At 41.8% G+C, this 26,609-nt stretch overlaps 1 protein-coding gene across 1 annotated transcript; it reads left to right on the top strand.

Moving 5' to 3' along the window:
* Positions 1–12,254: 12,254 nt before the first annotated feature.
* Positions 12,255–26,609, top strand: LOC110913535 (cold shock domain-containing protein 3-like). Its single transcript, XM_022158355.1, has 2 exons — positions 12,255–13,278; positions 26,563–26,609. Exons 1-2 carry the CDS (start codon positions 12,255–12,257, stop codon positions 26,607–26,609), a joined length of 1,071 nt encoding a protein of 356 aa, XP_022014047.1.

The raw sequence follows: 26,609 nt of genomic DNA, 5'->3' as shown, positions 1-26,609 counted from the left end.
TTGTGCTTAGAGTACGTTTTAGGCACATCCAATCTCTGTATCTTATTCCTAGAGACGCAATTATACAACCCTTGTATCTCTACACACACTATGGGTGTAGTAAAATATTTCTGGCTCATTCAGGCCTTTAGAGGCAGTGTTTGCCTGATGCTGGCTATATCAGCATGTTCAATAGATTATCCGTTCAAATGCTACTGTGCTTTTGTGCATCATGTTTGTCACTAAAGTTCAGTAAATAAGTAATGTAGTGACGGAAAAATCAAAGTATGATGCAGATATGTACATGTATCAATAATCAAGTAGCAGTTTATCAGAAATCTCAGTTAAGCACAGTAATTAGGCAACAATTAATAGTTAATTAAGTCGTACGGATACCTGGTTTTGTGAGGGTTGTCACATTCTCCCCCCGTTAAATAAATTTCGTCCCGAAATTTTAAATTCTGCTTGTAGAAGCAGGATCCTCATGAAATAAGTGGGGGTATTTCTCTTTCATTCGGTCCTCACGCTCCCAGGTGAATTCAGGACCATGTCTAGCATTCCAACGAACTTTGACGAGCTTGACACTGCTCCGGCGGGTCTTGTTCACTTTCCAATCCGTGACCTCGACAGGTTCTTCAACGAAGTGGAGCGTGTCATCAACATGAATTTCGTCGGTAGGAATGGCAACGTTAACTTGAGTTGGACTTCTCTTCAGATTGGATACATGGAATGTATCATGAACATTATTCAGTTCGACAGGTAGATCCAATTTGTATGCTATGGTCCCAATTCTTTCCAAAACCTTGAAAGGACCAATGTAGCGCGGATTCAACTTCCCACGCTTCCCAAAGCGTGCCACACCCTTCCAGGGTGATACCTTCAACAAAACCATATCCCCAACCTCAAACTCCTGAGGTTTCCTTTTCAGATCTGCGTAGGTCTTCTGACGGTCACGAGCCGCATTAATGCGATCTCGGATTTGCGCGATCTTATCTGTAGTTTCCTGAACTACATCGGGACCTGCCAATTGTCTATCACCTGCGTCAGACCAACAGAGCGGCGACCTGCACTTGCGCCCATATAACGCTTCGAATGGCGCGGCACCAATACTGGTGTGGTAGCTGTTATTGTAGGAAAACTCAACCAGGGGTAAATGCTTATCCCAGCTACCGCCTAAATCCATCACACATGCTCTCAGCATGTCCTCCAACGTCTGAATCGTCCGCTCGCTTTGACCGTCGGTCTGCGGGTGAAAAGCTGTGCTCATATTCAGCTTTGAGCCAAAAGCTTCCTGGAAGGATTGCCATATCCTCGATATGAACCTCCCATCTCTATCAGAAATAATCGAGAGAGGTACTCCATGGCGTGTAACAATCTCTCTCATGTAGATTTCAGCCAATTTGCTTGTATGATCCTTCTCGCGGATAGGCAAGAAGTGTGCTGACTTCGTTAAGCGATCCACTATCACCCAGATAGTGTCATGGCCTTTTGGCGTTCTTGGCAACTTCGTAATAAAATCCATGGAGATTTCTTCCCACTTCCACTGGGGAATTTTTGGTTGCTGCAGAAGTCCCGAAGGCTTCTGGTATTCCGCCTTCACTTTGGCGCAAGTTAAACATTTGCTCACGTAAATAGCCACATCGCCCTTCATCCTAGGCCACCAGTAATAATCTTTAAGATCCTGGTACATCTTATCCGCTCCAGGGTGGATAGAGTACCGCGACTTGTGAGCTTCATCAAAGATAGCTTCTCTTAAACCACCAAACAGAGGAACCCAAATCCTTTTCTCAAAACACAATGTTCCTTCTCTGTTTGGCACCAATATCTTCTCCATCCCACGGAGATATTCTTCCTCAAGGTTTCCCTCCTTGAGAGCTTCCTTCTGTGCTGCACGAACGCGCGAGGAAAGGTCGGTTTGAATTATCATTTCCATAGCCCTAACCCTTATGGGCTTGATTCTCTCTTTACGACTTAGGGCATCAGCGACCACATTCGCCTTCCCTGGATGATACTTGATCTCGCAGTCGTAATCGTTCAACAACTCGACCCATCGCCTTTGCCTCATATTCAACTCCTTCTGATTGAATATATGCTGGAGGCTCTTGTGATCTGTGAAGATTGTACACTTTGTACCGTAAAGGTAGTGTCTCCAGATCTTTAAGGCAAAAACCACTGCGCCTAGCTCCAAATCATGAGTGGTATAGTTCTTTTCATGCACTTTCAGTTGGCGTGATACGTAGGCGATAACCTTTTGGCGTTGCATCAACACACAACCCAATCCTTGACGCGATGCGTCGCAGTATACCACAAAATCGTCGGTACCTTCCGGTAGAGCTAAGATCGGCGCGTTACAAAGCTTATCCTTCAAAATCTGAAATGCTTCATCCTGTTTGATTCCCCAATCAAACTTCTTATCTTTCTGCGTGAGGAGTGTCAATGGTTGAGCGATCTTAGAAAAGTTCTCGATGAACCTTCGATAATAGCCAGCCAAACCCAAGAATTGCCGAATCTCGGTTGGCGTCTTTGGCGTTTCCCAATCTTTGACCGCCTCGATCTTGGTTGGGTCCACATGAATTCCATCTCCATTCACCACGTGCCCAAGGAATTGCACTTCTCTTAGCCAAAACTCACACTTAGAGAACTTGGCGTACAATTGTTCCTTCTTTAGTAGCTCCAGAATGGCTCTAAGATGCTGCTCGTGCTCAGCCTTTGTCTTCGAATAAATCAAGATGTCGTCGATGAATACGATCACGAACTTATCCAGGTATGGCTTACAAACTCGGTTCATCAAATCCATGAACACTGCAGGTGCGTTCGTCAAACCAAACGGCATAACCAGAAACTCGTAGTGTCCATATCGAGTTCTGAAAGCTGTCTTCGGAATACTTTCCTCCTGTATCCGCAGCTGATGGTATCCGGATCGAAGATCGATCTTTGAATAGAAGCTTGAACCTTGAAGCTGGTCGAACAGATCATCGATTCTTGGCAGGGGATACCTATTCTTGATCGTCAGCTTGTTCAACTCTCTGTAATCAATGCACATACGGAAACTACCGTCCTTCTTCTTCACAAACAAAACTGGAGTTCCCCAAGGCGAGAAGCTTGGTCGGATAAAACCCTTGTCTAACAACTCTTGAAGTTGTGTCGACAGTTCTTGCATCTCAGACGGAGCGAGTCTGTAAGGTGCCTTAGCCACAGGCGCGGCGCCTGGGACTAAGTCGATGCGAAACTCCACTTGCCTTTGAGGTGGCAAGCCAGGCAAGTCTTCTGGAAAGACTTCTGGGTATTCCCTCACGACAGGGATGTCTTCGATCTTTGGCTCAGCAGCCTTCTTATCCACAATGTGTGCTAGAAAAGCAACACATCCTTTCTTCAAACACTTCCTTGCTTTCAGGCAGCTAATCATCCTTAACGGAGTCTCACGCTTCTCCCCATGAACAACAATGGTCTCACCATCGTCGGTCGGGATACGAATAATCTTCTCGTGACAAACTATCTCTGCCTTGTTACTGGATAACCAATCCATCCCTACTACCACGTCGAAGCTTCCCAACTGGACTGGTAGTAGATCGAGAGCAAACTCACGCTCTCCCAGCTCGATTACGCAACCTCGAATCACCTCGTTAGCTTCTACTAACTTCCCATTCGCTAATTCGATCGAGTAAGGAATATCTAACTTACTAGCAGCTAAACCAAGCATGTTTCTAAATTCTAGCGATACGAAGCTATAGTCGGCACCAGTATCAAACAAAACAGATGCATAGCGTTGGTTTACAGGGAACGTACCAGTGACAACGTTGGGATCCTGGCGCGCTTCCCTGGCCTCCATGTTAAATACTCTTCCGCGTGCCTGGTTTAATTCTGGGCAATTCCTCTTGTAATGCCTTTGATCTCCACAATTGAAACATCCGGGCCTCTGCCCGTTTCCACCATTATTTCCAGCTTGATGGTTTCCCTGGTTCCGATTCATGGCGCCTGCTTGGTTAGCATTGTTGGCACGGTTTCCATCACCTCCCTGGTTTCCGTGTGGGCGGTTCCCAGCACCACCACGGTTGTTCCTATTCCCATTTCCTCCTTGGCCTCCCCGGCCAGCATTAGCCCAACAGAAATCCTTCGTATGACCAGTCTTCCCACATGATTCACAAACTCTCAGGCTGCAACGACCAGAGTGATGTTTTTGGCATGAGTTGCACTTGGGGTGTGCACCCATGTATCCCTTCCCTTTCTTTCTACCACCAGCCGTATCTTGAGCTGGCGCATTCACTTCCCCTTTCTTAACGACCATCCCGGTGCTTTGCTTGAAACTCGAAAACTTTCGCTTACTACCACCAGATGACTCCACATGAGTCTCCTTCTTCTTGGGCTCAATCTCATCAAACTTGTTCAACCGAATCGCCTCTTCGGTGAGAGCCACACTCAGATCAATGGCTTCTGTGATGGTTGCAGGTTTGGAAGAAGTCACCATGCTGATTATCTGAGGAGCCAATCCCCAGATGAAGCGTTCAATCCTTTTGAACTCGGGCGTAACCATATAGGGTACCACATGCGACAAATCGTGGAACCTCTGAACATACTCAGCTATCTTCGAACCTTCCATCTTTAGGTGCCAGAATTCGGTCTCTAACCTCTGAATTTCCGCGCGAGAACAGTACTTCTTGCGCATAAGCTCTTTCAACCCTGTCCAGGTCAGTGCGTAAGCTGCGGCTTCGCCAAGGGTCTGGACCTGAAGATTCCACCAGGATAGGGCTCCATCCACAAATAGCCCTGAGATGTAAGTGACTTGCTGATCCACAGCGCACTTGCTCATGCGAAGTACGGACTCGGTCTTCTCTGCCCAGCGGACGAAAGCAACAGCACCACCTGTGCCGTCGAAGTTTATGGGCTTACAGTCCAAGAATTGTTTGTAGGTGCACCCTGCACATACATTACATCATAGGAACGGCATTAGCATCTGCTAAAGGAATCCATTTAGGCCATGGTATGTCTTAATGACTTAGGGTTACCATGAGGAGGATTTTGGTTGCCGTTAATGTTCGAGCTACTTCCGCTTGGTCCTCCTTGCGAGGCAGCATATTGAGCAATGGCGGCAGCAATAACTTGCTGTAGTTCTTCAGGAGTAGTGGGCATCGGCTGCGGTTGACGTCTTGGTGCCATCTTCTAAAGATGCGTACGTCGATTAGGCCATAATAAACATACGTATATAGTAATAGTAATAGCATATAACATCTCATGTTATCAATATATCACACACAACATCCCATGTCCCAACATCCCATGTCACAAATATCATGCACACAACATCCCATGTCCCAACATCCCATGTTGCAAATATCATACATACAACATCCCATGTCCCAACATCCCATGTCACAAATATCATACACACAACATCCCATGTCCCAACATCCCATGTTGCAAATATCATACATACAACATCCCATGTCCCAACATCCCATGTTGCAAATATCATACATACAACATCCCATGTCACAAAACATAAATAAGCAATCAAGTGAATCAGATATGGTGAGAATACGGCGATTGTTATATATATCGAGACCATAATGTGGTAAGGGTATCAGTACGTCACTGTATCATACAATCACAAATCAAATAGGGGCTACATCACCCCTGTCAAAAACAATATCACATCAGTGTCACATACATCCAGTACATCAACAAATATCAACAAAAATCAGAAATCATCAGATGGTCTCCAAAAGGCTGTGCAGTCACAATCGCGGTCGTCTCACCATCGTCTACCACTATGGTACCAATGAGCTCTAAGCGGATGGGGGTGGAGGAGGGGGAAAGTGAGTGTAGAGTAAGCGGCGTAAATGAAGCCAATCCTCCTCCATCGCCTGCTGGGTGCGAATAACAGAAGCGATCTGCTGCTCCATAGTCGAAAGTCGGGCAGCAAAGTCCGGGGGTAATGATCGAAAAGGCTGAAAAGATGAGGATGTCTGACCATGGTATGGACCTAGTGATAGTTGAGCTCTCCCGAGCTCCTGGAGTCGCTGTGTATGGGACTCATGCTGATGGACAAAGGACATCAAGACGTCCTCTATGGTATGCCCCATATGGAATGGATGATATGGATCAGTGGGTGGCATCGGAGAGGAAGATGACCAAAGCAGTGGCGTGCTGGTGGGATCGAATGGTGCTACATGAACAGGTGAAACAGAAGATGGAACAGATGTCATCTGGGGCATGAAAGGCATAGGCATCGGTATGTGCCCAAAAGGGTGGGCTGAAGAGCCCTCTCCAGGCCCTGCTGGAGGTACAAACGGTGGGATCTGAAATGAAAAATCAGCATGATGTGCAGCAGTGTGATGTGGTGGAAGCGGTGGAACACCCTCGTCAGCCGTTATCCAACCGTGCTGAGCCTCCTCATCGGGTGGATCCATATGCTCTGCAAATAGAGCGTGCTCAGGCTCAATGGGTACAGGATCAAAAGGAGCAATGACAGGATCAACAGCATGATCAGCAACTAACAAAGGGACATCATCAATAGGAAGATCGCCAACAGGCGGGTCAGCCAAAACGGGCTCAATAGGAACGTCAGCATGTACCAGGTCATGCTCATGCACAGGATCGAAAGCAGCTGCCTGCTCTGGGGCCACGGCAGGCTCCGGGTCGTCAAAAGCCATGTCAAAATCAAACTCTGGATCAATGGGGTCGATAGGATCAGCAGGATCAACAGGGTCCTCCATATGCTGGTCCATAGGAATATACTCAATATCGCGGTCAGGATCAAATCCCGGAGGAAAAACGGGATCGGAATCCTCAATATCGTCGTGCTCGAACACAAAGCTCGGAATGGGGGCGGCAGAAGATGCCTGATCGGGGTCCGAGTCATGAACAAAATGCTGCGTGCTCGCCCCGTGTGATGGTACAGATGCCACAGACTCAAAGGAGTCTGGGACTGGCGAATGGACGGGCGAGTCTCCAGCTGGGGCACCAGCGATCATCAAGAGACCGCCAGCGGGTAAAGGGGCTGCATCAGGAACCTCGTCCTCAAAAGGCTCGTCCTCGTAGAGATCAATGTCGCCGTCAGCCTCGGCGTCTAGTAATAGCTCGTGTGCTGGGTAAGAAGCAAGAGGAATCGGAGCTGGAATCACAACAAGGGGAAGATACTCAGCAGGATCGCCATCAATAGGCTCATAGGCACCCTCGGGTAAAGCGAAGGGCAAGGAGTCATCAGTATGCTCATCAGCGTCGTCGAGTAGAGCGAACGGCTGGAAGTCATCATCATCCGTGCTCGTGTAGTCTGAGGTATGCACCTCATGCTCCGATGACACAATGTCATCCGACACTATGGGTAGAGGTCCAGTGGTATCTGAGTCTCCGGTGCCTGATGTATCCATGTGTCTGTAACACAATCACAAGTATGCACAAATAATCAGTAAATCAGGTAATCACATAAATTACCAAGTAATAATCACATAATCCTCCTAGTCCCACTAGCCTCCCAGCCTCCCAGACTGTCCTTCCTAGTCCCACTAGCCAACTTTCCCAGCCTCCCAGACTGACTCCCTAGTCCCACTAGCAAACTTTCCCAGCCTCCCAGACTGACTCCCTAGTCCCACTAGCAAACTTTCCCAGCCTCCCAGACTGACTCCCTAGTCCCACTAGCAAACTTTCCCAGCCTCTCAGACTGACTCCCTAGTCCCACTAGCAAACTACCTCGATCCATTAGATCGAGCCTCGGCCTCCCAGACCGAGCCTCAGTCTCCCAGACCGAGCCTCAGCCTCCCAGACTGAGCCTAAAATAATAAATAAAATATGCTCAACATTTGTTTATAAAAAGGTTTTGGATCTGGACTTAAGTGGTATGCAGTAAAAATGTTTTCGTGAGAGCCCTAGTGATCATAGTCTAGACTCGAGAAAGAATCCTAGTTCGCTATGATCAGAGCTCTGATACCAAGCTGTCACACCCTGGCTTTGCGGAAGCGTGGTTAATTTGGTGTGACTTCTTAATACCATAACTTAATCATAACAAAGCTATATGAATTAAAATATGCAAGATCATCCATTGAAAATAAAATAGTAAAACATTGTCTTAACGGGTTAACACCCAACAACCATAACTTGTCTAAACATTACAAATGCAAACTTAAAGTAAACATGGTTCAGGGACTGTGACTTGTCCAGGAAAGAGTCACAAGCCTCGAACCCTGGATGACCTCGGGCCTAATGCAGCAGAAAACAAGCCATACCGCGCCAGATCGTTAATTTCCTGAATTACATGTAAGTTGAAAAATCAACAATAATGTTGAGCGAGTTCATGCGAAAGTGAGTAAATAAACCTTTATCTTTATCAAAAACCTGGTATGTAGCAAATAAGGAAAAAGAGATCACCAATGGTTTGCAAGGCCATTGATATGTGTGAAGTGCAAGTAGGGATAACTCAAACCTAGCGGATTTATGCGTCGGGCACTAAGTCACCCCGAGGTCCGTTCAGCTGGACCTGGGGCTGGGCTCGCTACACCCAGATAGATCTACCGCTCCTGTCCCTCGGTCCTACTACGAGGATTAATGGCCTCAAGTTGTGCCTACGCACTCACATGATCTAAGTAGTAAACCTCCTTACGCTAACCATACCATGTATAAACATATTCATAATCATTGTAACATGTATTTCACCCCCGCAGTTTATAAAACTGAAAATAGTTAAGAGAAAAGGGGGACATGAACTCACAGTGAGTGCGTCACAATACCAAGTAATCCAAATATCCAACTGCTGCGCAACGACCTACATGTGCTAATTCTATTAGACGGATGGCCGTGCCTTAGCTTTATAGTTTACATTTTCGGGAAACGGTTAGACAACCGTTCCGTGTATATACTTGGTAGAAAATCTCCTTCCCAAGGATGGGGGAATTAATACATGCGTGTTTATAATGTTAAGTCTCACTTAATATATTTTATTTCTCATTCCAAAATATAATTATTTTTCTCAAAAATAATATATTTTCTTTTTACATAATACTTTCCAAAATAATATGTTGACAACATATGCGTTTATGAATATTTCCGTATAAAGCGTAAGTTACGTTTTGGCGATTAAGTGGTAATAGTAATTACCATTGTAACTTATATGTTTGTTGTATAAGCGTTTGTATTATTTTGGGTTCGACAAAATTAGTAAATATTATTTTTACTCTAAAAATAATATTTATACATTTTCACAAAATAATCATAAACAGTGTTGTGAAAATATATTTACCGATATTCGAGTTTTTGTAGACTTTAAAGATTCAAAAGATGGGTTACCGACTTTTAACCGTTAAAAATCCTTTTAACCACTTTAGATACGATCAAGAACAAGTTTTAAATGTTATACCTCTAGCTCGGGGCTAGGGAAGATCTTTGGCGAAAATGGCGTGGATAAAAGCAAATGAACGTGGTCCTTCAACTTCCGCTTGCTTCAAGCTTCCTCGTACGTGATCCCCGACACTTGTGTGAGCTTGGAATGGCAAGACAAGAACCGAAACTATGATGGATGGATGTGGGTGCTCTCGGCCGAGAACCAAAGAGAGAGGGAGAGAGTGTGTTGGTTTGTGTGTGTGTGATCTTGTGTGGAGTGTGTGTGTGTTTATATAGAGAAATTTTAGCGCTATCGTCCATCGGTTTCATGCTCTAGATATCCACGAAATCTAATTAAATAATTAAAAGGTGTACCCTTAGTTCCATTGGAATGGAACCGGCCTAAAGGGGGGTGGGGTCACCCGGTTGGATCTTGATCGTTCAGTTAGAGTTTAGTTAAGTTAAGTTGGTTAAGTTTAGAGATTAACCCCGTTAGTTGTTTAACGCGTTATAATGCGGGTGTTAGGGTAATCAGGGACCCTAACTGGCTCAGAAAAAGGCTAATAATATTTCTGGCAATATTTTTATGTTCCGGGTATAGTCCGGTTGTTCGGTCGGATAGTAATCCGTTAAAGTGCTTAAGTAATCCTTTAAGCGTTGTAAATAATATTTTTTTGCGACACAATCTATTCTGCAAAGTGTCAGGAATAATTCCCCATGTTTTGGCACTTTATTAATTAGCTAGAAGCTAGTATGTAAATAAAAATGCTGTGTTTTGTGCTTAGAGTACGTTTTAGGCACATCCAATCTTTGTATCTTATTCCTAGAGACGCAATTATACAACCCTTGTATCTCTACACACACTATGGGTGTAGTAAAATATTTCTGGCTCATTCAGGCCTTTAGAGGCAGTGTTTGCCTGATGCTGGCTATATCAGCATGTTCAATAGGTTATCCGTTCAAAGGCTACTGTGCTTTTGTGCATCATGTTTGTCACTAAAGTTCAGTAAATAAGTAATGTAGTGACGGAAAAATCAAAGTATGATGCAGATATGTACATGTATCAATAATCAAGTAGCAGTTTATCAGAAATCTCAGTTAAGCACAGTAATTAGGCAACAATTAATAGTTAATTAAGTCGTACGGATACCTGGTTTTGTGAGGGTTGTCACAGCACGACCGGGGCGTGCAGCACTACTCTCCTGGCGCTGACTCAGATATAGCGATGTCAACTGCACCTGGTTCACCCCACGAGTTTGAGTTTGATCATGAGTTCGAGGACGAGTTTGATCCAGTTTTTCCTTCTGATTTTGATCCCGATCACGAGATCGAGTTAATTCCAGTTGACCAGCCCTTGGAGGCACCAGTCGCTCCAATTGATCTGTTTCTTGATATACCTGACGACTTTGATATGGACTTTGTCGACCCTGAGCCTGTCATGGCACCAGAGCCTGTTATTGCTCCTGATCCTGTACCGGTGCACGACCCTGTTCTTTTGGATGCACCAGCCCTTTCACAACTTGGTCCTCGACCATTCCCATTTCCTATTGCTGATGCACCCGCTCTTGCACCACTTGTTGTCGACCATGCACTATTTGCCATGCATGTCGACCCTCGATACGCCGACACCCACAACGGGTGGATCGATGATGTGATTATCCCCCGTTCGTGCTACCAATCACTCCTCCTATAGCACCTGTTTCCGCACCTATTGATGTTCCGTTTTCCCACCCACACATCACTGATGTCCATCGCTCCGACCTTCCCATCACATTCCTCCAGGATATTCCTCCACCTCGTCTTGGGGAGGGTTCATCGAGGCAGGAGCCTGCTTTGGTTCCACCTGTATCGTCATCTGTTCCGTTCATGTCCCAGTTCCCTCACACTACATCATCTTTTGTACCTTCGGGCGAGCCGTTTCTGTGGTCTACGCCCAATGTTATGTCGTTATCAGACCCGTATCACCCTTTCCATGTCGGATATTCCACTGAGGACATACTTGCATCCCTGCAGCTACACCAGGATGCCCTGAGTCGTCGAGTCGGGGAGTTAGAGAGGACTCCACGTCCTCCCCCATGTCACTGTCAGACTCCTTTTGCCGCACCACACGCTCCCCTCCCGCTACCCCCTGATTCGGATGTTCGTTTCCTTACACCTGAGCAGCAGATTGCCTATGTGCTGCGCGTTATTCATGCCCTTGAGGAGGATTGGGTGCACATGCGCCGGCTGCTTTTCTCTTATCTTCCTCCTCCTCCTCCGCCATCAGTGTAGCTATATTTTGGTTTAGTGCAGGTAGGATGTTTTGGTGAGAAAGTCGCAATTGGGCCAGCATACGAAGACTTTTGGAAGACCACACTTTTGTATATGATTTGTGTAGACTGACTTGTATATTTGTGGGGGTGATGTAACCCTATGATCTTGTTTTGGATGTATGATGTACTGTAAAACATGTAAAACTATATTGTGGTCATGATTAATGAAACCCCAATGGCAACGTTCTCACTACATGCTTTGTGGAATTATTTGTTTTATATTATAACATGGGACGTTATGTGTTATTTCGTCGATGAATGTTATTACGTACGCATATTTCTATACTTACTATGATCTGACCAATATGATCATCTTTTAGTAGATGCCTCCACGACAAAACGCACAACTGCCTACTTCTGAGGCTGAACTTCAGGGGCTAATTGCCGCAGCTATAGCACAGTATGCGGCCTCCCAAGCAGAAACAAGCAGGAATACTTCAAACAACAACAACAACAACAATAACAACCCACCCAATGGTAATGTTAAGTTCCTTGAGACACATTACACATCCACTAATACTGACTGTTAACAATATTGCATGTACATGCTGCACCTACAAACAATTCCTTGACTGTAAGCCCCTAAACTTCGATGGCACTGGATGTGCTGTTGCCTTCGTCAGGTGGGCAGAAAAGACAGATTCGATTCCGAGGATGAGCAAGTGTACCCCTGAGCAACAAGTTACATACATCTCAGGGTTGTTTCTTGATGGTGCTCTATCGTGGTGGAATCTGCAAGTGCAAACATTGGGAGAAGCGGCGGCATATGCGTTAACATGGAATGAGCTGAAGGAGCTCATGAGGAAGAAGTATTGTTCGCGAGCTGAGATACAAAAGCTAGAAATGGAATTCTGGAACCTAAAGATGGAAGGCCCAAAAATCGCTGAGTATGTTCAAAGATTCTATGATCTTTCCCATGTGGTGTCGTACATGGTCACACCCGAATTTAAACGCATTGAATGCTTCATCTTGGGGTTGGCACCCCAGATCATGAGCATGGTAACCACGTCCAAGCCTTCAACGATTACTGAAGCCATTGATCTTAGTGTGGCACTTACCGAGGAAGCCATCCGATTGAACAAGTTTTTAGTTTCTGAACCAAAGAAGAAGAAGACACACGTCGAATCATCAGGGGATAACAAGAGGAAATTCTCCAACTTTAAGAAAAGTACCGACAGTGCCAGCAAGAAGAGGGATACAAACCCACCAGCTGAAGTAAAGACTGGCGGTGAACAAAAAGGGAAAGGATATATGGGCGCTCTGCCCAAATGTGATACATGCCAGTATCACCATCTTGGCCAGTGCAGATTGAGGAGATGTGAGGCTTGTGGGAAGGAGGGTCATTCGAAGAATACATGCTGGGTTGGTACTGGTTCTGGCCATGGTGGCCAAAGGGGTTTTGGTGACAACAACCGTGGGGGTAATGGAAATGGAAACCGCCCACAAGGAGGGAACGGCAGAAATGGCAATCGGGGAAATTTTGGGAACCAAGCTGGAGGTGGGAATCGCAACCAAGGCAATGCGCAAGGTGGAAATGGGAATGGTCGAGGACCAAGTTGTTTCAACTGTGGAGACATGGGGCACTTTAAAAGGGAATGCCCAAAACTGAATCAAGCGCAATGCAGAGTCTTCAACATTGGAGCGAGGGAAGCACGCCAGAAACCGAATGTTGTCACTGGTACGTTCCCTATAAATCAACGCTTTGCATCTGTTCTATTTGACACTGGTGCCGACTATAGTTTTGTATCGCTAGACTTTAAGAATATGCTTGGGTTAACTACTAGTAAGTTAGACATTCCATACTCAGTTGAACTGGCTAATGGAAAGCTAGTTGAAACAAATGAAGTCATCAGAGGATGCGTGATAGAGCTGGGAGAACACGAATTTACACTAGATCTACTACCAGTCGAGTTGGGAAGCTTCGACGTGGTGGTAGGGATGGATTGGTTGTCCAGCAACAGGGCCGAGTTTGTTTGTCACGAGAAGACCATTCGCATCCCAATGGCGGATGGAGAAACAATCGTAGCACATGGAGAGAAGCGTGATACGCCTTTGAGGATCATTAGCTGCCTGAAAGCTAGAAAGTGTTTACGGAAGGGATGTGTTGCTTTCTTGGCACACATCGTGGATAAAGAAGTCGCTGAACCAAAGATAGAAGACATCCCAGTCGTAAAAGAATATCCTGAAGTCTTTCCAGAAGACTTGCCAGGATTGCCGCCACAAAGACAAGTCGAGTTTCATATTGACTTAGTTCCAGGCGCCGCGCCTGTAGTTAAGGCACCCTATCGACTTGCGCCTTCGGAAATGCAAGAGTTGTCAACGCAACTTCAGGAGTTGTTAGATAAGGGATTTATCAGACCAAGCTTCTCGCCTTGGGGAGCTCCAGTTTTGTTTGTTAAAAAGAAAGATGGTAGTTTTCGCATGTGTATCGACTACCGGGAGCTGAACAAGTTGACAATCAAGAACATATATCCCTTGCCAAGGATCGATGACTTGTTCGATCAGTTACAAGGTTCAAGCTTTTACTCGAAGATCGATCTACGATCAGGATACCATCAGTTGAGAATTCAAGAGGAAAGCATACCAAAGACTGCTTTTAGGACTCGATATGGACATTACGAGTTCCTGGTTATGCCGTTTGGTCTGACAAACGCGCCAGCCGTATTCATGGATTTGATTAACAGAGTCTGCAAGCCGTACCTCGATAAGTTTGTGATTGTGTACATTGATGACATTTTGATCTACTCAAAGACAAAGGAAGAGCATGAGCAGCATTTAAGAGCCATTTTAGAGCTACTTAAAAAGGAGAAGTTATACGCAAAGTTCTCGAAATGCGAGTTCTGGTTGCGCGAAGTCCAGTTTCTTGGTCATGTGGTTAATGGAGATGGAATTCATGTGGATCCCACAAAGATCGAGGCGATCAAGAATTGTGAAACTCCTAAGACGCCAACCGAGATTCGACAGTTCTTAGGTTTGGCTGGTTATTATCGAAGGTTCATTGAGGATTTCTCAAAGATCGCTCAACCCTTGACCTCCCTCACCCAAAAGGACAAGAAGTTTGATTGGGGAGACAAACAGGAAGAAGTATTTCAACTATTGAAAAGCAAGCTTTGCGACGCGCCTATCCTATCTCTACCCGAAGGCACGGACGACTTCGTGGTATATTGCGACGCCTCGCGTCAGGGTTTAGGCTGCGTATTGATGCAGCGACAGAAAGTTATAGCATATGCTTCCCGCCAGCTAAAGGTCCACGAGAAAAGTACACCACGCATGACTTGGAGTTAGGCGCGGTGGTGTTTGCTTTAAAGATCTGGCGACATTACTTATATGGTACGCGATGCACGATCTTCACTGATCACAAGAGCCTGCAACATATCTTCAACCAAAAAGAGCTTAACATGAGGCAAAGACGCTGGGTTGAACTATTGAACGACTACGACTGTGAAATCAAGTATCACCCAGGAAAGGCAAATGTGGTCGCCGATGCCCTGAGTCAGAAGGAAAGAATCAAGCCCATAAGGGTTAGGGCTTTGGAAATGATTGTTCAAACAGACCTCTCATTGCGCATTCGTGCTGCGCAGAACAAAGCTCTCAAGGAAAGAAATATTGAGAATGAATACCTCCGTGGGATGGAGAAGCAGTTGGTACCAAATGTGGAAGGAACATTATGCTTCATGAAACGAATTTGGGTTCCTTTGTTTGGTGGTTTGAGAAAGGTTATTTTTGATGAGGCTCACAAGTTACGTTACTCGATTCATCCAGGAGCGGATAAGATGTACCAAGATCTTAAGGATTTCTGTTGGTGGCCCAGAATGAAGGGCGATGTTGCGATATACGTTGGTAAATGTTTAACTTGCGCCAAAGTGAAAGCCGAGTACCAGAAGCCTTCAGGTCTTCTGCAGCAACCTGAAATACCCAAATGGAAAAGGGAACAGATTTCAATGGACTTCATAATGAAGTTGCCGAGGACGCCCAAGGGCCACGATACAATTTGGGTAATAGTAGACCGTTTAACGAAATCTGCACATTTTCTGCCTATCAAGGAAAAAGATAACACGAGCAAACTTGCTGAGATATATATGAGAGAGATTGTTGCACGACATGGAGTACCTTTCTCAATCATTTCTGATAGAGATGGAAGATTCGTGTCAAGGATTTGGCAATCCTTTCAAGAAGCATTTGGTTCTCAGTTAAATCTGAGTACAACATTTCACCCGCAGACAGACGGACAGAGCAAATGAACGATTCAAACGCTAGAAGACAAGTTGCGAGTTTGCATTATAGACTTAGGTGGGAGTTGGGACACTCACCTACCGTTGGTTGAATTTTCGTACAATAACAGTTACCATGGAAGTATTCAAGCCGCACCGTTCGAAGCTCTCTATGGGCGCAAATGTCGATCACCGATTTGTTGGGCTGACGCTGGTGATAGACAACTAGTTGGTCCGGAATTGGTCCAGGAAACGACAGACAAGATTGCATAGATCCAAGAGGGCATCAAAGCGGCTCGTGATCGACAAAAGAGTTATGCGGACCTAAGAAGGAAACCTCTAGAATTTGAGGTAGGAGACATGGTTTTATTGAAGGTTTCACCCTAGAAGGGTGTGGCACGCTTCAGAAAGCGTGGAAAGTTGAATCCGCGATACATCGGTCCATTCAAAATTCTTAAAAGGGTTGGTTTGGTAGCATACAAGTTGGACCTACCTACTGAACATAATGGTGTTCATGATACATTCCATGTATCTAATTTGAAAAAGAGTCCAACTCAAGAAACAGTAGTCATTCCTGCTGACGAAGTTCATGTTGACGACACACTCCACTTTATAGAAGAACCTGTTGAGGTTACTGATTGGAATGTTAACAAGACACGCCGGAGTAGTGTCAAACTCGTCTAAGTTCGATGGAATGCACGGCACGGGCCAGAATTCACGTGGGAACGTGAGGATCGTATGAAAGAAAAGTACCCGCATTTATTCCCCAAGACCCCTGCAACTAGAAGCAGAACTTAAAATTTCAGGACGAAATTTTCTTAACGGGGGGAGAATGTGACAACCCTCACCATTACAGGTACCGTACAATTAATTAATTTTAATTATGTGCTTAATGATTGTGCTTGATTACAACTGGCAATTTAAACTGCTTTATGATTTTTGTATCATACATACATATGCATCATATTTCATATTGTCACTCCATTTATTACACACAAACAGTAGTGACATACTTGATGCACAAAGCACAGTTAGCACACTGAACGGATAATTCAGAAACATGCTGACAATGCCAGCACATAGACAGACAGTGTTTTGAGACCCAGTATGGGCCAGGAATAAGGTACTACACTAGTATGGAGTGTAGGGAAGTGAGGACCATAAAACTACGTCACTAGGTGATAGTTATAGTGTCGAGAAGTGCCTAAAACACACTTTAAATGCAGAATTCTGCATTTACTTATTAAATTCAGCACCGCAACATACTAGTAAAGTGCAAAAATATGGCAGAATGGTCCTGTATACTTTCCTAAGTGCCGGGGATCAATTGTGTTACAAAAATATATATATAAGACACTTTAAGGAATAATTAAGTACTTTAACGGAATAGTATCTAACTGTATAACCGGACATCACCCGGGACACCAAATTTTTGCCAAATACATTGTTTATTTATTTCTTGGCTAGTCTTGATCCCCGAACACTCTAACACCCACTAAAAAGCAACTAACTAACATATGGAAGTTATACTTGAATTCTAACTAACCTTTAACCATTTAGTTGCAAAATCTTTACCTTAGCCCCCCCCCCCAAACCGATTTCGGTCCCAAGCATCTACACCATACTTCATAATCTTCTCATTGATTTAATTCCATTTTTATAATACATGGTCACTTGTTGAACTTACCAAAACATTAAGAACATATCTATATAAGTATGGAGCCATAGATCACCACCATCACTTCTCATTATCACACCACACCCTCACACCCCACTCCCTCCTCTCGGCTCACCTTGACCGCCCCCATCACCACCACTAAACCACCATCTCCATCCATTTTTCAAGCTTCATTCAATTGTAGTAGAAGGATTAAAGGAGCTTGCAACTTGTGGAGCTTCAAGGGACCTTGTTTCTTGCTTCTTCATCATCATTTCTCATCATCTTCTTCACTAGATTCTTCCCTAGCCTTGTGCTAGTAGTAAGCTCTTGTTTAACTCTTGATCATCTTGCTTTTATGGTTAAAAGTTGTAGTAAGACTAGTATGTTCAAAACACTAAAGAAACAAGAACAAGAATAATGAACATGAAGCTTTACATATAAAAGTTACATGAAGATGAAATGTGACTAGTAGGATGTTATTATGAGTATGTTGTTAATTTTATGATGATGCTTGGTTGTGTGATGTTAATCACCATATGATCTTGTTAAATAATGTTTAGGAACATGATTTAACAAGAATAGAAAGTGGTTATGTGATACATAAAATAACCACCTTCTAGTTTAATCATGAACTTGAATAAAAATGATTTTCTTAAAATATAAGTGAACAAGTTGATGGATGATCATGTTGATCCAAGTTTTACAAAATATTTTTGTAAACAAACCAAGTTCAAGAAATGATCTCTAAAAAATTATGATTTTTACATACACTTACATATTTTTGGAAGTGAAATAAGTGTGAAAATCTTTTATTTACAAGAAGAGTTCAAGAGTTTTATTTTTGTAAAAATTGTTTACAAGTTGTAAACACTAAATTATTTTAAAAGAATGATTTTTAAAGAAATAAATACGCTTTGGAAGGTGACTAAGTCCACTAAGAGCTTTACCAAGTTCATGATTAGGGTGTAACCCATATATTTTTGCTCTTGGTAATGTAAAGATTGATTGTTGATGATTGTTGATTGACTTTGAAAACAAAAAGATATGCTAGTAAGCATGGACACCTCCGTTTTTAGGGGAAACTCTGGCGAAATTTTCTAAAAATTTCAACACTTAGAAAATATTTTCTAAACAAGTGTTACAAGTATATTTTATAACTTGTGCTACGCACATAAACTTCGCTATAAATTTTGTATCAAAATATAAGTATCGGAGGTTGATTTTGTTAAATAAAAATGGATAAATATATATTTAGAATATATATTTTACATTAAAACGCTTGTGTGATTATTTGTTTATTTTGTGAACTAGTTATATTATTTAGGGCAAAATAACGTAACTTAGCAAAATGCCATCACGTTTTATAATTCGGGAAATACTTTTACGAATATATTTTGGGAAATATTATTTGGACACAAAGAATGAAAATATATTATTTTTGGGAAAAAATATATATATCTTGGGAATACATTATTTTCGACAAATGTGTTAAATATATTTTTCTAAGTGGAGTTTAAAAATATATTATTTTCGGAACCACCAAAAATACCTGTATAAATACCCCCATCATTGGGAAGGAAATACACATATAAAATACTTGAGAAGTATGAATATGAAATAGTTGCCTAACTATTATTCCGAAATCCTAAAAATAAAAATCAAGTTAAAATAATTAGTATTATTTTAACAAGAAGTTATGACTTGGAACAATAACAAAGTAACGTAACTCAAACCTGAAATACAAAAGCAAGGAACGGCCCGTTCGTCTAATAGACATTAGTACGTTGTAGGTCGTTAGGCAGCTGGTCAAGTTTGAGTTGACGTTACGATACAGGAGACGAACTTCAGTGAGTTCATGTCCCCCTTTTCTTTTTAACTGTTTTCAGTTTTACAACCTCGGGGATGGAATACATGTTACAATTATACAGACATTTTTATACATGGTATGGTTAGCTTAAGGAGGGTTTACTACTTAGATCATGTAAGTGGTGGGTACAACACTGAAGGCCATTAATCCTCGTCGTAGGACCGAGGGACATGAGTGATAGATCTATTTGGGTGTAGCGAGCCCACACCCGTGAGGCCGGGGCGGCCCATAGTGGTTGACTATGTCTTCCAGCCGGAAGCCCGGTACAAATTTGCTAGGTTTGAGTACTTCCTGCACCATTTCACACATACATGTGGCTTTGCAACCCATTGGTGATCTCTTTTTCCTTATTGCTACATACCAGGGACTTTCATACATACACTGTTTACAAAGGTTTATACATACTCACGTACACATGAACTCACTCAACTTTTTGTTGATTTTTCAAACTACATGTATTTCAGGGAATTGATCGGATCTGGCAGGTGATGCACGTTAAGCTGCGTAATAAATAAAGATGTCATCCAAGTTTGTTGGGTTTGGGAGGTGTAACCCTTGGCTGGACGGGTCACATGTCTCCAAACCCCGTTTTATTTAGAGTCTTTTGTTAAGTCGGTTGTGAACTCATTTTTAAGCAAGTCATGGATGTAACTTAATTTGGGTAGTTGTTTCCAGACAATTGTGTTATGGTATTGTTAAAATTAATGAATGGATGAATATCTTGTGTTTTATTTTCATATAGTATTGTTGTGATTGTTGCTATGGTATTAAGAAGTCACACCAAATAAACCCACGTTTCCGCAAAAGCCAAGGTGTGACAGCTTGGTATCAGAGCCTCGATCATAGCGAACTAGGATTCTTTCTCGAGTCTAGACTATGATCACCAGGGCTCTCATGAAAACATTTTTACATTGCATACACTAAAAGTCCAGATCCGGGGCACAAACATTTTACAAACAAAAGGGCACAATTACACATTTCAAAATTCATATTTCAGTCTTAGAGATTGAGGGAGTTCAGCCTTAGAGGCTGGGGAGGTTCAGTCTTAGAGACTGAAGGGTTCAATCTTAGAGATTGGGGAGGTTTAGTCTTAGAGACTGGGAGGTTGGTCTTAGAGGCCAGGGATTTAGTCTTAGAGACTGGGACATGTGTATATATTATAAAAGCACGAAAAACATGAAAGTAACAAGTAGGCACATGTGTATCACCCCATAACATTTGAAAGCACTAAAAGAGGGGAACTATGTACTCACTTGAGAATGCTTAGAAGTCTTGAATAACAACCAAGCTAAGCTAGAGGGATCACGGAATCAAACGACACCTAATATAGGTAACTACGTTAATAAACCGGACCTAAATCGGAGGATTGGATAAAATGAGGTTTCGTAAACCAAATGAGTCTAGTAACTCATGTTATATGGTTTAACAAAACCTACATTCTAAAACAGATCCTATCCTAAGTGCTTACGACTCATTACGACTCGTTTAGGTAGCTTACGCTACTTTAACGTGTCGTTCACGTAAAACGCGTTCGAACCGCCTAACTAGTCCTATGACAACTGTTATATGCATTAACATGTCTAATAATGTTACCTAATCAGGTTAGATGTCAAAATTTAGGTTACATATGCTTAAAATGAATTTATGCGTAGAAAGGGAATTTCTGTCATTTTCCTAAGGCATATAAACTACCTATCATACATCTAACTAAACGTAGTGACCATAAGGTATAATCTCGGAAGGTTATTCCCTATACAACTATGGTCACAAAATATGTTTGGTCGGATCCTAAAATTCGACCAAATGGGTCGGGTTCGAAAGTCTAAGCGGTTGTTTAGACCGCTTATCTTACGACCCTATATAAGCACTAAACCTAAAGTGACGAGTTAAACATGTTTAACGAAGTTAGAAAACAAGTTTGTTATCAAAACAAAGGGTTTTGATACCCAAGAATAGTTTGGTTGCAAAATACGAGTAAACGCGTATTTTGATCAAAACTATGACTCGTCACTACACCTAATCAACGTGGTAATCAGTAGGTATAGTCACAACGGACTATGACCATCGTGATTACGCCCACGTTGCGAAGTTCAAATGAACTTCGTGTTGACCAAAGACTGGTCAAAGCAAAAAGTCAAACACTGTTTGACTTTTTGCTTAAAAACACATAAAAGCATGAAAGAAACTTACAAGAGGTCCAAGAAATGGAGTTTTGATTCAAGTTGCTCAGGTATGAGGTGTGGAAACCCCAACTTAGAGCAGAAATGAACCAAGGTGTGAGGATTGCAAATGGGGAAAGCAGGTATTTATAGAAATTGGACAATCGTTAGGATCGTTTCTTGAACTACGAGCTTTGCTCTCAACCATCCAAGTGTGCCCACTGTTTTTACAAACCTATGGGTGCTTAAAACAAGCCCATGGTATGAAGAAACCAAGTACAAAACCAGAAAACAAGCTGCTGAAACAGAAAACTTAGTTTGCTGAACTGGGCAGTTTACACGGGCGGCGTAAGAAGAGGCATTGGGCTACGTATAGGATCGTGTTCTGACCCGATTGAGTCGTTCAGAGGCATTCAACTACGTTTCAGGTGCGGAATTACAAGAATTGTAGGTAGAAACAGCTGAATCTTCACTAAAACTGCTGATTGTATTGATTATCACTCGATTACATGCAGTTCTTCACACCGGCAGCACTTCGGCGTGGAATACAAGGTGATGCTTATAGTTTCGCTCATGGGAACAGTTATATATAGGCCTCATGGTTTCGCTTATGTGTACATGACACATAAGCGGAACCTTTACAATGACAGAAAAGCGGAACCTCATGTCCAAAACAGCGAAACTAACTGCCTAAACACATATACTCTCCAGTTTTCTCGTAAAACGCGCCCTAATCTATACAATACAATGAATGACTTGATTCAAGACGAAATCAACAGATGTAGTGTACCAACAAACTCCCCCTCAGATGTTGATGGAGTCGTTCATCGAGTTACGACAATGCTGTGTCTTCACATCTTCAGTCTTGATCAGTCTCTGGGCTTTTCTCTCTCTCTCTCTATCTTCAGACTCCCCCTCTCGATTTGCTGGCATTCCTTTGTTCTTCAGCAACTTCTGCTTCAGGATCATTGTCTGGTTCTTCATGTTCCAAGATCGAAACTTGGCTCAAACTACAGAAACTTCAATTTCCAGGATCGAAACTTGGATAAACCTGCACATACTTAACCCAGAAGTAAATCTTCTAGATTTAACAATTTATAGTGCACTAACTCCTCACATAGTCAGATGACTCCCTCTCATAACATATTCACCAACAACTACTTTCTCTCAGGTTACACATACATGATGAACCACTTGTTGTTTTAGAAAACATATTTTGAGACTCAAAACACACTCCCCCTCACAACAATGTCATCATGTTTAGCACATAGAATTTTGAAAATCAGCTTTCCAACATCAGTTGTCGAATTTTTTTTTTTTTACTTTTTCAAAAGTTTATGCTAAAGCGCACACAAAATCTTTTTGGATTTTTCTGAAAGAAAATAAGCACTATTTGCAAGATCAGAATAAAGTAGAAACTGAAATATTACAAGCAATATTTTTGTGAGTTCATGTAAGAGGATCATATCAGTTTATGAGACATGTCACTAACACCGTTAAGCTGTATTTCATTTTAAGTTCTAAACAATTCACTTAGATTGTCAGTATGTTTCTCCACTTAAATTTTCACACAAATTTCAACTGCTTCGAGATACGAATTAATGTTTTAAGCACTTAAACTTATTCGTGTGTCCTACTTCTTGAATATACTCCCGTATCCAGATCCCAATATTCAGTCTTACAGGTGAGTATACCACAGCTGATATCTGTCAGGGGTTAGATGCGAGGGCCGTGAGAGCTCAGGTCGATACTTCCGTATACGCAAAGAGATGACGGCTTCGACTTTTCGGTGTGTCCCCTTTAGAGGATCTTTTGATTACAACAGCAGCGACTATCAATTTTATTGTTTTATCAGCTTGCTGAGGGCGATGCCATGTTTCAAGCATTTGTGGAAAGCATTATCCGGGGACTAGGTCAGTACTTCCATACAGCAGAAGTCCCAGGATAATACCCCAGATATCACTGAGCATAAAGACCTAGTATCTCAGAATAAGGGATCTTTCAAACAAGATCGCATGGGTTACCCATATATTCAAGTCGTTGTTAACCCATAGAACAAACAAGTTTGAAATTTTTATGTTTATATCTCGTCACAATCTACTAAATGTGCAAAAATCTACTGGCATATCCTCAGTGAGATTGTTTATCACATTTTCTCATTACATATCTTTAGCATGCTGTGACAGTCTACTGATGTACTATCATTTCCTCTTTTCACAACAAAACTCATTTTTGATTTTATCATGTTTTTGTATTTTTCAAATTTTTCTAATGTTTTTGGATTTTCTGAAAATATACTACTCCCCCTAAAATGCAAACACATTAAAGAAAAATTGAAAACACACTAAGCTCTTGACCCACTAGAACACAAAACAAACTGTACAAAAACTTGACAACTGACATCGAATCACATCAATTCGCCATCCACTAAGGCATAAACAATCAGAACTCCCCCTTTCAGAAATCATTTTCTCATTTAGATTTCAAAACACTTAAGTTTATTTTAATCAAAATGATTTTTCCGGAATAATGAATTTGTTTTTACCACTTGTAGATTACACATGAGTTAAAATCGGGGTTATGGTTCATCATCTTGTCAGTTTTATGTTAGTAAATCAAGTACAACTTAATGTCCCTGATTTACCGTGTTGCATTCAAACAATCTTTGTACCACTTGTAAAAATAACCACTTGTAAGATCATCAATCAATACCATTTGTAGGTATGACCAACAAATACCACTTGTAAAATTAGTCACAAAGATGCCGATTCCTGCTTCTCAATTACCAACCTGGAAGCTCTGGCGTAGTCCTTTCACCTGTAAAATTTAAACACTTTGAAAATCTTTCAAACAAACTTTACAATCACTAAAATGATGACGATTCCTGATCCATGATAAAAACTTGGGATCTCTGGCATAGTCCTAAGACTATTATGGGAAACAGACTTACATCCAAGTCTTCTCAGACTTGATGGCTTTCAATTCTTGCGCAGTAGGGTTGTATGTTGCCTTTTTAGTTGCATAAAAATCTTTAACCCCCTTTGCTTTCCCATTCAACATTTTCCCAAAAATTTTCTTTGCACTTCCATTAAATGTTTTCTCGACATCAAATTCATTTTTCTCTTTGTAAAACTGATTCGAGATTTCAATTTTTCCAACTTTCTTTTTAACCTCTTCAAACTTCAGTGATGGAAATTCCTCATCATTCACTGAAATTTTCTCCTCAATCTGTGGCTCTTCTGGCTTTGTGGAACCAGATTCATCGCCGACTTTCTCACTAACCTTTTTAACAACCCACACTTGGTTGTTTCAGCTTTCTGTTTGATAACATTCTTTTTAGAACACTCACCGACCTCATAAGTTGAGTTTTCAAAAACTTTAAGTTTTTCGGTTGATGGTTCAACATCAACAACCTTTTCTTTCAACTTCTGAGAAACTCCCTGTTTTGTTTTGGCATTTTTCTGACAGTTCCATGCAATATGACCAACTTCATTGCATCTGTAACAGGTACGAGTTTCTTTTGATTGCCACACTTCAGTTCCATTCTTTCTTTTATCAGCAAGAAACTCTTGATTTGACTGTCTCCAGAACGGTTTCTTCTGTTCGTCTTCTGAACTTCCTCCTGAAACAAATTCAGTTTTTGTTTTTGAATTTTTCATATTTTTATGATTTTCTGGTAGAATAAAGCCTAAACCTTTCTTTTTGTAGCTACGATTTTGGTTTGATTTCTTTTGAGAACCCGAACCAGAATTGTAACCTTTTTTCTTGTTTAAACGTTGTTGAACTCTTGAAGTGTACTTTTTAAGTTTTTCAGTAAGATTTAAATCTTTTATTTCAGAAATATTAATTTTTGTCATTTTGAAAACCTTTTTGATCAAGTCAAAACGAACACTTCTTATTGGAAATTCTTTGTCAGAATATAATTTGTCTGAATCATTTAAAGTGTATGCTACTTCAAATGTTTCATCATCCAAATTTGCTTTTGATAACAAAAATTCTTTACTGTAAGACCGTTTGACCGACGATTTTGAACTGTTGACTGACGATTTTGACCCTCCAGACTCTGACTTTGACTCATCCTCATTAGTATCCAACACCTGATCGACCACCTTTTTGATTAACTCAGACTCATGATCAGTGTCAGTCGAGGTAAACGTGACATCAATGTTATCTAGTAAAACGTCAGTTGTGTCGGTTTTTAGCTTTATATTGACTGCTTTTTCAAGTTGCTCCTTGTTTGGTTTTCTAGGTGAATATCCTTCCCAAATCGGAGGTGGACACTTGTTATATCTAAGAGTCGGTTTCTTACCACTGTCTTTCTTTTTCTTCGGCTTCTCATCTTGAAAAGCTTCCATTCCTGCAACAGTTGGGTAAATACGATCAATGAGATAATCATAACTTGAATAACTTTGTAATAAACGTCTAATTCTCTAATTCTCGATCTTCTCAGTCTCTAACTCTTGCTTCCATTTAGCACTTTCTTCGATGTAGAAATTGATTGCTTTTTGCTTTGTCATCATGACTGCATTCATCATCGTTAGTGCTTGTTCTCTTTCTGAGTTTGTCTTTTGGAGACCAGTTTCTGTTTTGTTCAAGACATCATAGGATTCTTTCACATAGTTGAGGTTGAACAGTAACTGCTCCATCTTCTTTTCATACTCAGCAATTATCTCATCTTTTGCTGCACATCCCTTGCAAGCTTCCAAACACTTCTCACAAGGCTTTACAACTTCAACAATCTTTTCAACTTCGATTGTTTTCACTACTTCAACCACCTTTTCTGTCTCTATCACCTTCTCAGCTTCAGACATCTTTTCTTCTTTTTTCACTTGTTCATTCTCAACATTCTTCTCAGCAACACTTTCAACACTCTCGTTCTGAACAACATCTTCAGATTTCATTTGTTGTTGTTCTTTAGCAGCTCGTTTCTCCTCCAGTTTCTCCATGCGATCTGCAAAATAGAAATGAAAACTTTCAGGAGAAAGATGAGTTTTAGCAATATTGATATGTTTTTCTTCCTCATCATCACTGCTACTATCAACTGGTGATTGATCAAACTGTACAGATTTTTCAGCATCAGCATCTGATCCACCAGAATCTGATGGTGTTTGA

Source organism: Helianthus annuus, chromosome 15, assembly GCF_002127325.2.
Source record: "Helianthus annuus cultivar XRQ/B chromosome 15, HanXRQr2.0-SUNRISE, whole genome shotgun sequence".
Taxonomy (NCBI): domain Eukaryota; kingdom Viridiplantae; phylum Streptophyta; class Magnoliopsida; order Asterales; family Asteraceae; genus Helianthus; species Helianthus annuus.
The sequence above is the reverse complement of the archived record's forward strand: the minus strand, read 5'-3'. Positions and strand labels throughout refer to the sequence as shown.

Bases quoted from the DNA above. Each gene is read 5' to 3' on its own strand.
- LOC110913535 (XM_022158355.1), top strand. From the start codon at position 12,255: ATGAGCAAGTGTACCCCTGAGCAACAAGTTACATACATCTCAGGGTTG. The intron at 13,279-26,562 runs GTACGTTCCCTA...CAAACTGTACAG, and splicing joins GAAACCGAATGTTGTCACTG to ATTTTTCAGCATCAGCATCT.